At 31.9% G+C, this 16,391-nt stretch overlaps 2 protein-coding genes across 2 annotated transcripts; one reads left to right on the top strand and one right to left on the bottom strand.

Moving 5' to 3' along the window:
• Positions 1-9: 9 nt before the first annotated feature.
• LOC139504414 (superoxide dismutase [Mn/Fe]-like) lies at positions 10-6,454 on the top strand. Its single transcript, XM_071294496.1, has 4 exons — positions 10-348; positions 1,234-1,238; positions 2,179-2,342; positions 6,177-6,454. The coding sequence occupies exons 1-4, from the start codon at positions 37-39 to the stop codon at positions 6,437-6,439; spliced, it is 744 nt and encodes a 247-aa protein (XP_071150597.1). The 5' UTR covers positions 10-36; the 3' UTR covers positions 6,440-6,454.
• A 2,230-nt stretch (positions 6,455-8,684) lies between these two features.
• LOC139504474 (prohibitin 1-like) lies at positions 8,685-15,687 on the bottom strand. Its single transcript, XM_071294577.1, has 6 exons — positions 15,447-15,687; positions 14,378-14,539; positions 13,367-13,509; positions 11,991-12,107; positions 11,017-11,112; positions 8,685-8,985 (listed from the first exon to the last, which is right to left on the bottom strand). The coding sequence occupies exons 1-6, from the start codon at positions 15,526-15,528 to the stop codon at positions 8,773-8,775; spliced, it is 813 nt and encodes a 270-aa protein (XP_071150678.1). The 5' UTR covers positions 15,529-15,687; the 3' UTR covers positions 8,685-8,772.
• Positions 15,688-16,391: the final 704 nt, after the last annotated feature.

Genomic DNA, 16,391 nt, shown 5'->3' with positions numbered 1-16,391 from the left:
TTTGATCACGTGACAGTACCTGTTTGTCTGGTCAAAATGGCGGCAGTCTTGAAATTTTTGTGTTTGTTTATTTTACTTAATCCCAGCAGTTGCAAGCATGAAATATATAAGACAAACGACGCTATTGCTGCAGAATATGAATTGCCAAACCTTCCGTATGACTATGATGAACTTGAACCTTACATTGACAAGGAAACGTTGAGAGTTCATCACCAAGGACATCATGCAGCTTATACAAAGAAGTTGAATGCTGTTCTAGAAAGCTGGAGACAGTATAATAATTCTGTAATTACGAAAAGAAATAATGATTTTTTTTCTTTCAGCATACAGTATAATTATTTGAATATAGTTTAAATGCTTTAGTATTGACATGATATGAGTTAAGAATATTTATGTCATCTATATTTTTCTGTTTCAAGATTACATCAAAGACATATACCAGTACACTCTATTGCAGGGTTTGGATTAAACAAATTTCATTATTTCATTTAGTCAAAGTTCATGTTTCCAGTAGTCATGGTAGTTAGCTGCTCGAAAGTGGGCATGTCAAATGACAACATCTACATGTCAGAGATGTATAGTAAATCATATAAGTTATATACTGGTTTAACCCCATTCCGGTGGTCATAATGTTATTCTTCAAATCCAACTGGCGGTCGAGCTAGACGGAACAAATATGATTCAAATAAATAAAATTCAGATATTTAGCTTTACAATGATGCATAATATGTTACCCAATTGTCTAGTTTATTCAGTTCAATAAATGATTGAAAATCGGCGATCACCATCCGCCATTGTTTTGTTTATTAACCTCTTTCCGGTGCAAAGATAAAATATAGTATGGAGGACAACTAGAACACTAATGCACCCTATTTTGTGCATCAAATAACCTTAATATTCCAGTAAAGAAACACAAATGAGCAAAACATTGTTTTATTCAGGACAATTTACATTTGCAAGATGAAAAGTGGTTACAGAGTCAAATGTGCAAGAATTAAAAAAAAAAAATATTGTAAGAATTTTTTGTTTTATTTTTTTACTTTTATTGTGAAAAATCCATAAAGATAAATTTATTTGGATGTCTATAAGGAAACAATGATTTCACAAATTTTCAATATTTGAAAAATTACCTGAATACATAAAAAAAAAAAAGATAATTTTTAAAACAGTTTTAAAACTATTGTGTGTTTGTTTGAATCAGAATAATGGAATAAATATTGTTCTGTGTTGCAGTTTACGTTCGTAAAGAACTATTCCCTCTTCTCAAAACACTAATGTTCATAATTATCACTGCAGAATTGAAGATATCTGTAATAAAAATTAACACTCATAAACACTTAAAACATGAAAAAATGACCAGTAAAAACTGAAATCTGCTTTGAATCAAATTGTTAGCAACATGTTATTTCTATTTTTTTATTTTGCTTGTATGGCACTGTACAACAATACCTTCAACAAAGAGCAAAACTCTTGTTGTATAATCAGTTGTAAAAGGCATTGACATGACATATTGTGAATCAATTCAAATGAAGAAAAAAAGATTGATCTGACTTAGGGAGCTACCATTTGATTTTTATGGGGGGGCTAGGATGAAATTTGAAAAAAATAGGCAGGACAGGAGTTTTGAGTAATAAAAAAGGCAGGATGAGACACTTGCAAAAAAAAAAAGTCAGGACGACAATTTAGGTAAAAAAAAGTCAGGATAAACTAAAAAAAAAAAAGGCAGGACCGAACAGAGTGAAAAATAAAAAGGCAGGACAGAGATTACAGCTAAAAAAAAATGCAGGACAAAATTTTTCATCCTAGCCCCCCCATAAAAATCAAATGGTAGCTCCCTTATACATCTTTGTAACTAAACAATTTAGAAAAACAAATGACAGACCTTGCAAACAACAACTGAATTATAGGCTTCTGACTTTGAACAACCCTGTTATATAATAACCTTTCTATTGCTGGTTTAAATCATCTTCAATTATCAGCAGTCACCTTTAAATCTCAAATTGAATAGTAATTTTTAACTGATGTATACTGCATATAATATTAATGAGGTCATCCAAATCTTAACCTAAAATAAACAATTTACAGATTTGTAAACAGTAACTTATCTAATTCCATTTAGTAAATGTTGTTATCACATTAAGCTATTAACTTAACCAATCATATCTTTTCTCTTTATAGATTTGTGAATCATAATTTATATTGGTGGATCATGTCGCCAAACCCTGATGAAGAAGACAGAAAACCTTCTTCAAATCTGATGACTGATATTGAAAGAAGTTTTGGCAGCTTTGATAAATTTAAAGAAGCATTTACACAGAAAGCATTGTCCTTGTTTGGATCAGGTATTTCAGATTTTTTTTATGAAATTGAAATTTATTTCTCCTTTTTTGGATCAGATTTAGATTTGTTATGAAATTGAGAATTATCTCCCCTTGTTCAGTCAGAGATATAACTCTATAGGGTTATTACAGAAAATAACTTGCGTGTGTTATTACAGATACTTTTCCTTAAATTTTCTAAATCTATAATAACATATGTTTGTTATTTGTAAAATTATTTAATCTATAGTGGACTCTAGGGAACTCATGGGACTTTGCGCAGAAACTAAATGCAAAGCCTTGATAATTAATTTTTAAATTGAATTAATACATTTTTGATTAACCATGGTAAATCAATGAGACAAGGCTATTAACTTAGAATTAACTTAGCTGTGATAACAAGGCATAGTTATTAAAGGAATGTAACTTATTATAATTTTTATAAGAAACTTGGGAATTACTGAGAAACTTACGCAGAACCTCATTACATGCTCTGGTCATTATTTCTTACAATAAATTAAAATACATTGTAATTCAGCATGATTTATGTCTAAGCAAATGCTTTGAAGTGATATAGAGAAGCTGTGATAACATCCTTCAGTTATTACAGGCAATTTTTTCTGTAATAACATATAAGTGTACTATTCAAAATTGGAATACTATGAACTGTTACATCTTTTAATAGTTAAGTATACATAAAGACAATAGTAATATCAATAGAACTTGTATACATTTTACATACCTGTCAACTGACCCGTATTCTGCGGGTGTGACCCGAGATTTTCACAATTCTGAAAGATCACCCGGAACACCCGCCGGGTCATTGAAATAACCCAGGAATTTCGAAAATGACCTGATTTCACCCGTATTTCTTAGCCTTGAGATTGATTTCATAAGTAATATTCCTTTGAAATACCAGCAAATTCGTTATTCTTCCATGAACAGGAAGTTCATCTAGCTATGTGAACTGTCAAATTAAGTGACCCATTAAGTGCATGGCTTCACTTGACAGCTTTGGTGTCAAACACCAATAATTACCTTAGCTTTAGGTCGTAAATAAATTGCACCATTGGTTTACAAACTGAACTAGAGTTACTTCCCCTTATTTGTCACCATTCAAAATTATTCCTTATATTTACGTTTTATGGGTGAAAAAGATTAAATCATAAAAATATAAAATTCAAATACATATTGAAAAATAACTTTTCATTATGTTTGTACCTTTATACATTTTTTTTTAAAAAGTTGAAAATTATTTTTTACATTTATACTTCCTTTAACTGTATTACTATATTTTATCATAGTCTAATTTCCTTGATAAATGAAAATTAATATGGTTATAGGCTACATAGTCAATAGTCTCAAACATTTAAGATTTACATTAAATTCTAGTGTTTGATGATTGTAGTATTTTTCTCAAAAAGTAAAGCACATATAAGACTGAGTTACACAAATTTATAAAAATCTTTAAAAGTGCAATGAAATAATATTTAATAAGATTTAAAATGACTTAACAAAGTGAACATGCATTGATGTTTTGGTATCTTTGATATACATTATAAGAAAATGTACCATAAATACTGAAATTCAGCTCGAAAAAGTTCGTACACGTTATGACCTGAGATTTGATTCTTCAATGCAGGTCATGACCTGCATTTTCATTGTCACAGGTTGACAGGTATGATTTTAACTAAACTTATGATGTATATTGTCCCTTTGAAACATGTAACATAGGTATGCTATCACAGTTTTTGATTTTTTAGTCCACAATAACAAATGTATGTTATTTTCCTGTAATAACCCTATAGAGTTATATCCCTGACTGTTGTTTGGATCAGATTTAGATTTGAATGATGAAATTGCATAACTATCTCCCCTTGTTTGATTCAGGTGGCAAGTAACAGTTTTAGTGTACCAGAACATGTGTCTCATGCAGAAATTTTGTTATAGTTATTCTGTGAAGCATTGAGCCTTTGAGGTATATAATTGCATTATGTGGACTGAAAAAAAATGTCTGTAAATTGTAGGTTATTGTACTACACATTGCCAAGTAAAAAGTTGCATACACAGGTTGGCGATTTCCTTCAGATAATGGTCCAATCAGAAGTCGAAATTCTGGTCTCCTCACTTGACGGCATCCAATCGAAGTGGGGGAAAATTTAGTATTATTTAAAGAAAAATATCTTGAGATTTTGATGGTAAGGATACGTTCTGACAAGGGTTTTATCAGTGGCGGATCCAGAACTTTTCCTAAGGTGGGGCCCTCTGACTGACCTAAGGGGGGGGCCTCTCCAGTCATGCTTCAGTGATTCCCTATATAATCAACCAAATTTTTCCCACGAAAGGGGGGGGCCCAGGCCCCCCAGGGCCCCCCCCCCCCCCTGGATCCGCCTATGCTTATTCACTGAATATAATTTATCTCTTGAATTTTGACTTTAATTCTTGTCGGCTTTTAGCAGGATTCTGCAGGTGAGGAAAAGATTGGTATCAGAGCATCAAATTTTTTGCCTTATTTGCAATGCATTTATAAATTTCAAAATCTCCATGCTGGACAGACACCCAAAGTAAATGGTTTTCTATATGTTCACATAAGCGTGCACACATCTTCGTTACTTGAAACCATACATTTTATGTGTATATAAGCTTGAATGAATTTTTCAAAAAATAAAATCAAAAATCCAGGAAATTCTGAAGATTTAATGGTTCATGTGGTTTCTGCCATCTCAGGAATTTCAGATTTTTCATGAAATTGAAAATTATCTCCCCTTGTTTGCAGCAGGTATTTCTGATTTTCATTATTAAAAAATAGTAAAAAAATTACCTCCCCTTGTTTTGATCAGTCATTTTTAGATTTGTTATGAAATTGAAAATTATCTGAAGTACCTGATCTAAACAAGGGGAGACAATTTTCAGTTGACAACAAATGCATAGAACTTCATATAGTTGAAAACTTTCATGACCAATGTAAAAAAAACACTTGTTAACAACATGAAAATTGTCAAAATCAGTCAACAAAACTTGAAAGTATCTTTATCACAGCTTCAACTTAAAAATCATGATTATAGCTAGTTATATAACAAGTAAAGTTTTAACCTCCACGTCAAGGACACTATCCCTTTATCTGTCAGTCCTTCCCTCTGTACATCAAAGAAAGCATTGTACAAATTCAAGCAATCTTTCATACTTTGATGAGTTTCCGTAAAACTTTCATAAAAACAATTTAAAAGATGACAGAAAGCTCCCTTCCAATTTTGTAAAATTTCCTGGTTGATGAATTTTAATATCTCATATATCCTACTCCAGCTTGCGCATTAATTTTCTTTACACAATTGTTGAGATTATAAAGATAAAGAAAAATAGACTACTATGCTAGGATAAATAAAAACAAGCTATCAATTGATTTTGAAAATTTTCTGATTCACCATTCTTAAGTTTTAGGATGTCAGTCACCAATTTAAAGAAATGTTTTGCTTTCTTTATAGTATACTTAGATAAATGAGATTTATTTTAAATTTTAACAAGAGACAAAATTGTTCAATGACATTTTTTCATGGACAGATTATAAATGATGTACTTTTGGAAAAATGATATGCTTTTATATACTGGAATTTGAAAAAAATAAATATTCCAGATTACAATGCTATATAAAAAAAAAATGACTTACTGACCCTGTAAAAACTGCAAGTCAGTGGCAATCACACATCATCACCTTACTTAAAGATAGGGAACCCCTAAACGCATGTCCAGTTTCAATATTGACCAGTATTTCCATTATCCAAGTTAATATTTTTTTTCATTCTAGATAAAAATATTGAAACTCTAAGCCAATACTATATTATATTATTCCTGAAATTACAGGTTATGTATGGTTGTCAAGGCAACCAAAGGACAGGATGCTCATCATTTCAACAACAGCCAATCAGGATTCTCCATTGTCACAAGGACTCTGCCCAATTTTAGTGATTGATGTATGGGAACACGCCTACTATTTAAAACATAAAAACAAGAGACCTAATCATATCTCTGATTGGTGGAAACTTGTAGACTGGAAAAATGTAGAAGAACTGGATTCTTGGTTTTTAAAAAATAAAGGGCATGATGAACTATACTTATGGTTTTAACTTAAATTATTTGTTTGGTAGATATCTGTCGACATATATTTGTTCCCCCTAACAGAAGGTCCCCTTAACCTACAATTTCATTGATTCCTGTTTGAAATAATATTTTATATCATTTAGTTTGTAGGGAAAAAATACCATATTTGTTCCAGTGGAAAAAATATTACAGAATATTTCTTCCATTTGGTTACTCATAATATGATGGAACATCCATTTTTAACATTCTTTGTTACTTTTGTTTGTTTTTATAGTGATTAAGATGATAACACAATGTTGACTGCTGTACCCCTATTTTGACATTTTTACCTATTGTGTCCATTTGTTTTGTTCATGTATCGTTGTCAATATAATGGAATTTGATGCGACTGTCATACAAGTGAGGGTTAAGATAGCTATAAAACCATGTTCAATCCACCATTTTCTACATTTGAAAATGTCTGTACCAAGTCAGGAATATGACAGTTGTTATCCATTCTTTTGATGTGTTTGAGCTTTTGATTTTGACATTTGATTAGGGACATTCCTTTTTTGTTTCCTGTCTGAGGGTTTTACCACAAGTATCACATGAACTTAACATTATCAATCTTCTATGATAATGAGGTCATGGTCAGATGAATCAGGTAAGACAGACATGTACACCTTACAATAATTCATTAAACCAAATATAGTTGACCTGTTACTTTTAATACATTTGTAGTATCTCATATACGGAAAATGATGTCAAGGTCTGATAATACCTGCCAGACAGACATGTACACCTTACAATTATTTCAATCACCAAATATAATTACTACTGCTTGAAGAATTTGAAAAAAAACTATTACTTTATAGTACTTGAAAAACAGACAAATACACAAAAAAAATAACATTGACCAATGAGCCATGATAATGAGGTCAAGGTCAGATGATACCTACCAGACAGACATGCACACCTTACAATCATTCCAACTATAGTTGACCTATTACCCATAGTAGTTCAAAAACAGACCAAAACACAGACTTAACATTGACCAATGAGCCATTAAATGAGGTCAAGGTCAAATGAAACCTGCCAGACTGACATGTGCCCATTACAGTCATTCCATACACCACATGTGGTTATCCTTCTGCTTATAGTATTTGAGGAATGGACCTAATCATTCAACTTTAATCTTGATCAATGAAACAGGGAATGAGGTCAAGGTCATGTGAATCCTCTCTGATGGACATGTATATCTTGCAAGGGACCAATATACTAAATATAGTTGTCCTATTACTCATAATGAGAGAGAAATTCACATGACAAAAAAAACTAGATTTTGTTACTGAACCATAAAAATGAGGTCATGGACATTAGACATACAACAGGCATACACTTTGTAACATAAGGTCATGGCATACAAGATATGAGGCATCCAGGACATTTGCCTTCTGAAATATAATGCTTTCAGCATATAGATTACACCACTGCTGCCGGATAGTTATATCCATGCATACAACTTCAATATATACTGACAAACTTTATGAATGCAGCAGATCCCCTTCCACCTTGTGGACAATATTTCAAATACATTTTACTTGAAGCTTTAGTTCTCCTTTTGAAGATCTTGTTAATCTGTTTAATGATCTTGAATTTTGCTAAAATACAAATGAGGAGATGTGGTATGATGCTAATGGGAAAATTATCGACCAGACCATGAGAATGTAAACAAACTATATGGAACTGTATGGAAATTGTTAATTACTTCTTCTCCTCTAACCACACAGCATGACAGTAGTAACATTAATTAACAGCAGAGTGGTTTGCTACTAAATGTAGTAAAGAGTTATTTGTCTAGGCAAGTTAACTGGTCTTTATTGTGGATTGTTAGTTCGTGCAGTGCACTACCACATTTCAAAAGCCAGCCCAACTTGTTGGTCTAGTACAAAGGAGGCTTCATATTCATACCACATTAACATGTTCTCATCCTGATCAGAAACATGGATATTTACTTGACATGCATGGCCAAAAAGGGCCCTCAGGGAACATCCTCCTATGAGAAGGTAATGAAAATGGAAATGGGGAATGTGTCAAAGAGATACAAATGTAACAATCTCACAGAAGATCAGAAAACAGCCAAAGGCCACCAACTGGTCTTCAATGCAGCGAGAAATTCCTGCACCCAGAGGCAAGCTTCAGCTGAACATATATGAAGCTGATCATGTTGATTAACTTGCATAAAAACTGAATAATAAATAATTAATCTAACATATGAAAGACAAAACTTAATTAAGAAAATTGTTCTTTTACTGTCTCAAAAACTTTACATACATATACACAAACAGAAATATATCGTCTATTCTATTTATAGACACAGTTACTGCGGTAAGGATAACAATGTCTGTTGGCCTGACGGTAAGTATGTGATGTTACGTGACCCGGACAATTGGTAGGCAATGTCTTCTGCCGCCTCTAGTTTACGTAATTCGACTAATCCTTCGCCTGCCTCTCTGAATGCCAAGGCCAGTAACTTGGCTCCTTCTGAATCTCCCTCTGCTGTTATGACAGCAGCTTGCCTCATCATCTCGGCCTATAAAAGATAACTCTGAAAAGTTACAAACCTCGCCACTATTTGAAATATGTTACTTTTTTTCTCTCCAGTTTTTACTGATTCTAGAATTCAGCGTTTTTTTCTCTTTTTTATTCTTTTTTTTGTGTGTTGTTTTTTATCATCATGATCAAAAGGATTAATTACATAATAGTTATTGAAAAACTGGTGATTATGGAGATATGGTATTGATTAAGACAATGATAACGACTGAGCCATAGGGGAGGTCATTATTGCTGTCGCAGTCAAAACCACTGTCCTACGGGCAGTCCATGAGGAACCATGTTTTCACAAATTCTCATAAATTCAAAAAGTTCAAAGCAAGCTCGAGTTATTGTACCACTTCTATAGCAAAGAGTGAAGACCAGCCGTAGTAATACATGTAACTATAAGTCACTGCTATTCATTAAAGTGCAATTTTTCAGTATATGAATACTAAATACAGTTTTTTATAATATTATAATTTACGAAAACATATGGTAAACAATTCAACAACTTAAATATAAAATTGAAAACAAGAAAATGTTTTATTAAAATGATATCTCTCTAAACAGAGAAACCATGCCTCACCGGTCATTAACATGTAAAAGTCCGTAAACGATCGGTTTTCTGGTCAACTTTGTTCCGTTAAAGACCGATGGAATGAATAATAAAGAATGTCATGTGACCCCTTTGTATCCAATAAGAGAATCCAATCCTTAACCAATATGAAATAAGCGTTGATAGCAGATCATTGAATGTGTCTGTTAAAATATTCGAAACTTTGATTGACTCGGGACTATTTGGAGATTGACATATTATTTAGACCCACTGTACATTCAATACCAAACTATGTGTCCTCTGATTGTTTTTTTTTGGGGTTGCTGTCTTATTAATGTGTACCCGCTTCTAATTATTTTCATATTTAATATAGACTGATCAATTAATTTTTTTACAGCTGATTTAACTTTTTAAACTTTTGACTTGTTCATTTCAAAATGTTCAAGGTCATCTGTACAAGTCTGTGTGTTCATATTGGCCTTTCTTAGTTCATGTTTATAAATATACTAGCAATGGAATTCTTAAATTTCAAAATATTAAAATTTTATAAAGTGAGACTTAAATATCACCAAATGAGCAATGAACAACAACACAGGTGCCACACGAAAACAACAAGACAGGTGCCACACATGGATCAGGATCTATCAGAGTGTTGGCGGCGTTGGTTTTGCTTCAGACTTTAGTTTTCTATGTAGTGCCTTGAAGATTTGTTTTTCTTCTCATTGTTATTTTTGTCATGGTAATATGGTATCATTGGTTTTTCTTTGACCTTTTAAATTTTATTGTCCCTCTAGTATATGAGACTCCTCATGGGGATATTGATTATGTGATTACTTGGTCATTTTACAGTGATTATTTGATTACCAAACCAAATATATATATGATTATTTGATTACCAAACCAAATATATATATGATTATCTGATTACCAAACCAAATATATATATGATTATTTGATTACCAAACCAAATATATATATGATTATTTGATTACCAAACCAAATATATATATGATTATCTGATTACCAAACCAAATATATATATGATTATTTGATTACCAAACCAAATATATATATGATTATCTGATTACCAAACCAAATATATATATGATTATTTGATTACCAAACCAAATATATATATATGATTATTTGATTACCAAACCAAATATATATATGATTATTTGATTACCAAACCAAATATATATATGATTTTTTGATTACCAAACCAAATACATATATGATTATTTGATTACCAAACCAAATATATATGATTATTTGATAAACAAGGACTGTATTTTAGATTATTTGATTATCTTGTTAAAAATTAATCAATGAATATGTGATTATATTGGCAAAAAAATTGTGATTATGTGATTATTTGACACCCCCATGAGGTCTGTCTTTTTTATTCAACATGGGTGGTACCTAAAAATGTTGAATGAAAATTGGAAATGCCTATCCTCATATTAATCTTACCTTTTCTACAAGATATCTAGCTCGTTCAGCATCTTGCTGGGCTACCTGTTTCATTTCTACAGCTTGTGTGAATTCTCTACCAAATGTTAAATGTGTCTGGAAAATAAAATATCTTTGGATTATCTTCCCTTGATCATTCTGAGAGTGTAAAGAAGTCACAATCATCATTCAACTTCTCTTTAGTTTAAACATATTTATCTATAGTGGATTGGGAAACAAGTTATTGCAACTTATATTTAAATAAAATCCTTATCCACTTTGCGGGTGCGAGTGCTGCCTTGTAGCGGCATTAGCCTGCCCTTTTTAATACTACAATGGTGCCTTTTATGTGCAAGAGATATGGCTCTCTCTTAACATGGGTTAGCCATTTAACGTCCCCTTCCAATGGACTATCATCGTTTCTCAAGACCATACTTGCAAATGGTGTCAAGGGAGAGCCAAAATTTATTCCCTCAAATTTTCTTCCCAGTGAGAATAAAACCAGGAACCTTTGTGTTAGTGGTCCGATGCACTAACCACTACACCATGGCTCTCCTTTGTAACATGCTTAAGGTATTTTTGCATTGAGTACCTTGACATAGCCTATTAGGAATTAGTAAAAAAAAAAAAAAAAACACACATTGTCAACCTTAACTAGGGTAATTCCATGATAACGGTTATAACAGAGACATATATAATTATATTGTCTTACTGAATATGAATTCATTATTATCCCAGGGATACCAATATACACGGATTTCATTGGTACAGTCGAACCTCAAATTTAATAATGTTAAACAAAAAAACTAATTTTCTACATTCTTGTATAAATACATGTCAGACTTAAAATCCACGAAATCCGTTTTTAATAAAAACTAGGATTTTTTTTTTAAAAGCACATGATTCATATAGTTCAAATTAATCTTAGAAATATTCTTAAAAAATGTTAAAACTCAAAGGTCAAGGACCAGCTCATGACCCCTGAAAAATCTTACCAATGAAATGTCATCCAGAATTAAACCAAATGTGGCAGCTCTTTCTGTTAATTCTTCACTAACTCTGTGTGATACAATTTCTCTCTGTGTTATCATTTCACTTGCATCAAACTGGGCCTAATAGAACAAAAAGAAAACAAATTAAAGGTGGTACATGTATCTTAAATTTCAGTTTTTTTCTGTGAAACACTGGTCATTTTTGTGGATCTTTAGGCCAAATAAATATATATGTGTGGTTCCAGTTTCCAGACCAATCCTAGTTAAAACGTCGCGACTCTAGAACTTTTTTTTTCATTTCTGAAAAATAAATTTTCAAAAGATGAAATTTATGAATCAAAATGATCAAATTCATAGATTTCTGTCATCCGATTTCCATCAAAAGTATCTGGTATGGCTAAAATGCAAAAATTCATAAAAGAATGCAACAAAATTAGCTAAAAACATATCATGATTGTTTATTTTACAACCAAACACATGTAAAAATGACGGCCATCCTGTTTGAGCTTGTATAATACTGGAAACAATTTCAGTAAACACTCAATTTTTTCCCTGATTTTGACAATCAAAAATTAAATTTTTTTTTTTTTTTTTTTTTTTAAATGGCGACAAACCGACCCTATTTTTTAAAAGTTTGTAACTGGAACCACACATATATTTTTATTTGGCCTTATAGCTTGCTGTTCATGCTGTTTGATGTGAGCCAAGGCTTTATGTTGAAGACTGTACTTTGACCTTTTACAAATTGTGACTTAGATGGAGAGTTGTCTCATTGGCACTCATACCATACATGCCATATCTTCTTATACAGATTTACTTTATATTTATTCAGATTGGTAGGGTTTTATTTTCTGTTCTTTCAAGGCTACATTTAACAATTAACAATGTATTGACAATTTGAAAAAAATGTAAATATTAAATAAATGTGTTTGTGCTTAATTTAGATTTTTGAGTCAACCGCAATCATTGAACATGTTGAATGAGGAACATGCAAATAAAATTATCAGTAGAAAAGGGATTTTTGTTTCAGATTACATTTTTTTACCCATTGAGTTTATCAAATTGTCTATCTTGGAGATATTATTACTTCAATACAGCCAAATGGAATATGGCAGAAGGAATAAGGGTAAGGGTATGCCAGGTAGTTTCATATTCCGGAAACAGTTTTCAGATGTGTGCTTGACTTTTAACATTAACTTTCTCTCTTTCTGTTTTACAATACTATAACTTTGCATTTTTCTAATTTTAATAGACAATATATTTCAAGACGTTCATTTGTGTAGTGATTTTCCGGTAGGAAATAGGATAGCTCTGGTGAAATCAAACACATACTTTTGATGTTAACAAGAGACGCTGCATCTCTAATCAAATTTACTCACCACTACAGCCTTTAAGACTTCATTTGTGATGGATGGAAGAATTCTTTCATCGTAATCAAGACCAACATTTGTGTATATATTTGGGAGGGCATCAGCCTTTGGTCTGAATAAAATTCTCAATGTGACATTAACGTTCTGTAAATCTGAAAACATAAAATGATTATTCTTTGATTTCTCAAAAACCATCATATAGAAAAGTGCAAAGATTTTGTATACTAACAAAATTGGGAAAATAAGCAAATAATATGCATGATATAAACACGATAAATATACGGGAAATGTGTCAACTCAAGAAAGTTCTGTAAAAGCGACTCTACCCAAATTTTTACTTGATCTGAGTTTTGAGGTACATGTAATTTAGGCATTGTGTATGAGTTTCTTAACATTTGTTTTTCAGAACAAAAAAACAAAGCCAATTTTGAGACAAACTGATGTATGGACCACGAACAGACAGACAAGGATATAACTTAATACCCCCTCCCCTGCAGCAGAGGCTGAAACATTCCTTTAAAAGAAAACAATTCAATATTCTTTGTTTTTTACCCTTCTGATAACAAGTTGAAATCATGCTATCATTGAAGACTAAATGAAAATAATGTTGCCCTAATAAATGTATATTTTATTTCTTATGGATTGCTATCTCAATGATTTATTATATACCCCATGCCATAACCCCTTTAAATATAAGCAAAACATAATCATGATAATGTACTAGGATGTTTTAAAATTATTTTATCTACCAGGCATCTGATTTAAACACAATCAAGTTAATCAGCTACATCCTGTAGTCATAGGCGGATCCAGGGGTGGGGCCCCCCCTTTTGTGGGAAAAATTTGGTTATATAGGGAATCATTGAAGCATGACTGGAGAGGGCCCCCCCCTTAGGTCAGTCAGCGGGCCCCCCTTAGGAAAAGTTCTGGATCCGCCACTGGTAGTTAGTAGTTATCACAAACGAATAGTTTTTTCGATAGTTTCCGTTGTATATTATTATCAATGGAAAATTTTCCTACCTTTGCTTCCTGTAACAACAGGAACACTTCTTGGTCTTGATCGAATGTCAAATATGATTGGTTTCTGTACCCATGGTATCAAAAAATGTGTCCCTTCTCCAGAAACTATGTCTTGTACTCCTCTGAATCTGTCAAATATAACTGCTCTATGACCACCATCAACTGAAAAAATAGAAAAGAATACATTTTCTATCATTGTGATATATATACGTGTTCTTTAACCAATAAAAAATTTGATTTTAATATTGAAAACCTTAAAAAAAATCATGCATGTCATGATGTTAACAATGCAGGACAACTCAGCCTAGAGACAACTGGGTACTAAATAAAACCTGATCAAACAACATTGTCTAAAAGTTGTGATACACAGTCTGATTTGTCTAATCATTGTTTAAAGTCTTTGAGTTATCATGTGATTATGACAGCCCAACTTCTGAGAAAAAGTTTGGTTCATGTAAGAAACTCATTTATGTAGTCAAATCTTTCCTATTTATACTAAATATAACTTTGTCCAAGTCGATTGTATAGATGGTCAGAGTTTACGTATTGACGGTCCAAGATGACTTTTATAGCGGACTATGACTTTTAAATCATACTACATCTTCTTTTTTATAATTAAAAGATGTTCTGAGTTGTCTTTTCTTTGAAATCAGCACATTTTATCTCAGTGACTAGTTGTCTTGCACCTGATGTAAGTTATAGGTCTGGTGATGAAATCAAAGCCAGAACAATGTCAATGACCTACTTTACTGCAACCTTGTTTTGAGTTCACATGCATTTCAATTGTTGTTAATTTTTACCTCTGAGAGCCAGTATTGTTTCTACTATACTAAAATAAAATTGAAATATGAAGGTCAATAAGGACCACTGGCACTGAATCGATTATTGAACCCACATGACTTCTAGACCTGTGGCTGTGCAGCTGATTACATAATTGTGTAACATTTTAGAAATTAAATTACGAATCTCAAATCTACGGTCAGTCAAATTTAACATATACACAATATCTTAGTACGTCAAACTCATCTTCGACAAGACGAAATAAGGTTTTCAAAAAGATGAAGTTTACCGTTGTATAATGCTGTCTGAGCGACTCCACCGACTAGAGCAACACCAAGGCCTAGATATCCAATTTTACTTAGAAAAGACATTGTTTATGGCGTTTGTGGTGGTTAAGAAAGAATATATTGCTCAAAAATGTTGTTGTCACACACTCTGAATAAAAAAGGATGATAAAATCCAAGAAAGGTCAACTTTTTTTGGTCAAGGCAGCATGCTATGAAAACCGGATATTTTATAAAACTTTTACCGGACGACGGATACGAACCTGTTTTAAATACGGATGAAGGGTGTTTTTTTTAGAAGTAATTTGGTAATTTGCCACAATTTATTTAAAAAAAAAGAAATTAATGTAGTATGATTAACCATGACAAAAAAACCTATCTAGAGGATATAGACAAATACTTTTAGAATATTCAAAAAAATGTGATCCTATTCATAATTAAAAGATTCAAGAATAGAACATATCTCAGGTAAGTATAAATCCATACAAACATCACATTCAAGCTTATTACATATATGAACTAGATGTATTTTGACTTCTTCTTAAAACTTTGGATATATAAACTGCACGACAAATCACGGTCAAATAGTGGTTCACACTACCAGCAGTTAGTAATGACTTCTGTTTTTGTCACGTATTACATGTCTCTGATATAAATTAGGCAGTGGATATTTTGCCAGCTCCGGCAAAATAGCGATCTATATAGAGTTTTACTATTTTGCTGGTCTTATCTCCGATTTTAATATGACTATATATGAAATCCAAATTTATTGAAACTATTTATGCATAAATGATATGTGTTGCTAGATGTGATCAATTACTCTGTTTTCGCCTTGCATCCTGGGTCCTAGGTCTGGTGTATTCACTTATAGTGACCTGGCTCATTAAATCATATGTACACACGATATTTATGTTTATCTTGTAAAGCATTTTGATGTTGTTGAATTTTTA

The sequence above is a fragment of the Mytilus edulis genome, chromosome 14 (assembly GCF_963676685.1).
Source record: "Mytilus edulis chromosome 14, xbMytEdul2.2, whole genome shotgun sequence".
NCBI lineage: Eukaryota > Metazoa > Mollusca > Bivalvia > Mytilida > Mytilidae > Mytilus > Mytilus edulis.
The sequence above is the reverse complement of the archived record's forward strand: the minus strand, read 5'-3'. Positions and strand labels throughout refer to the sequence as shown.

Bases quoted from the DNA above. Each gene is read 5' to 3' on its own strand.
- LOC139504474 (XM_071294577.1), bottom strand. From the start codon at position 15,528: ATGTCTTTTCTAAGTAAAATTGGATATCTAGGCCTTGGTGTTGCTCTA. The intron at 13,510-14,377 runs GTAGGAAAATTT...TTATGTTTTCAG, and splicing joins TGTTGTTACAGGAAGCAAAG to ATTTACAGAACGTTAATGTC. The intron at 12,108-13,366 runs GTGAGTAAATTT...TTGTTCTATTAG, and splicing joins AAGTCTTAAAGGCTGTAGTG to GCCCAGTTTGATGCAAGTGA.
- LOC139504414 (XM_071294496.1), top strand. From the start codon at position 37: ATGGCGGCAGTCTTGAAATTTTTGTGTTTGTTTATTTTACTTAATCCC. The intron at 2,343-6,176 runs GTATTTCAGATT...CTGAAATTACAG, and splicing joins ATTGTCCTTGTTTGGATCAG to GTTATGTATGGTTGTCAAGG.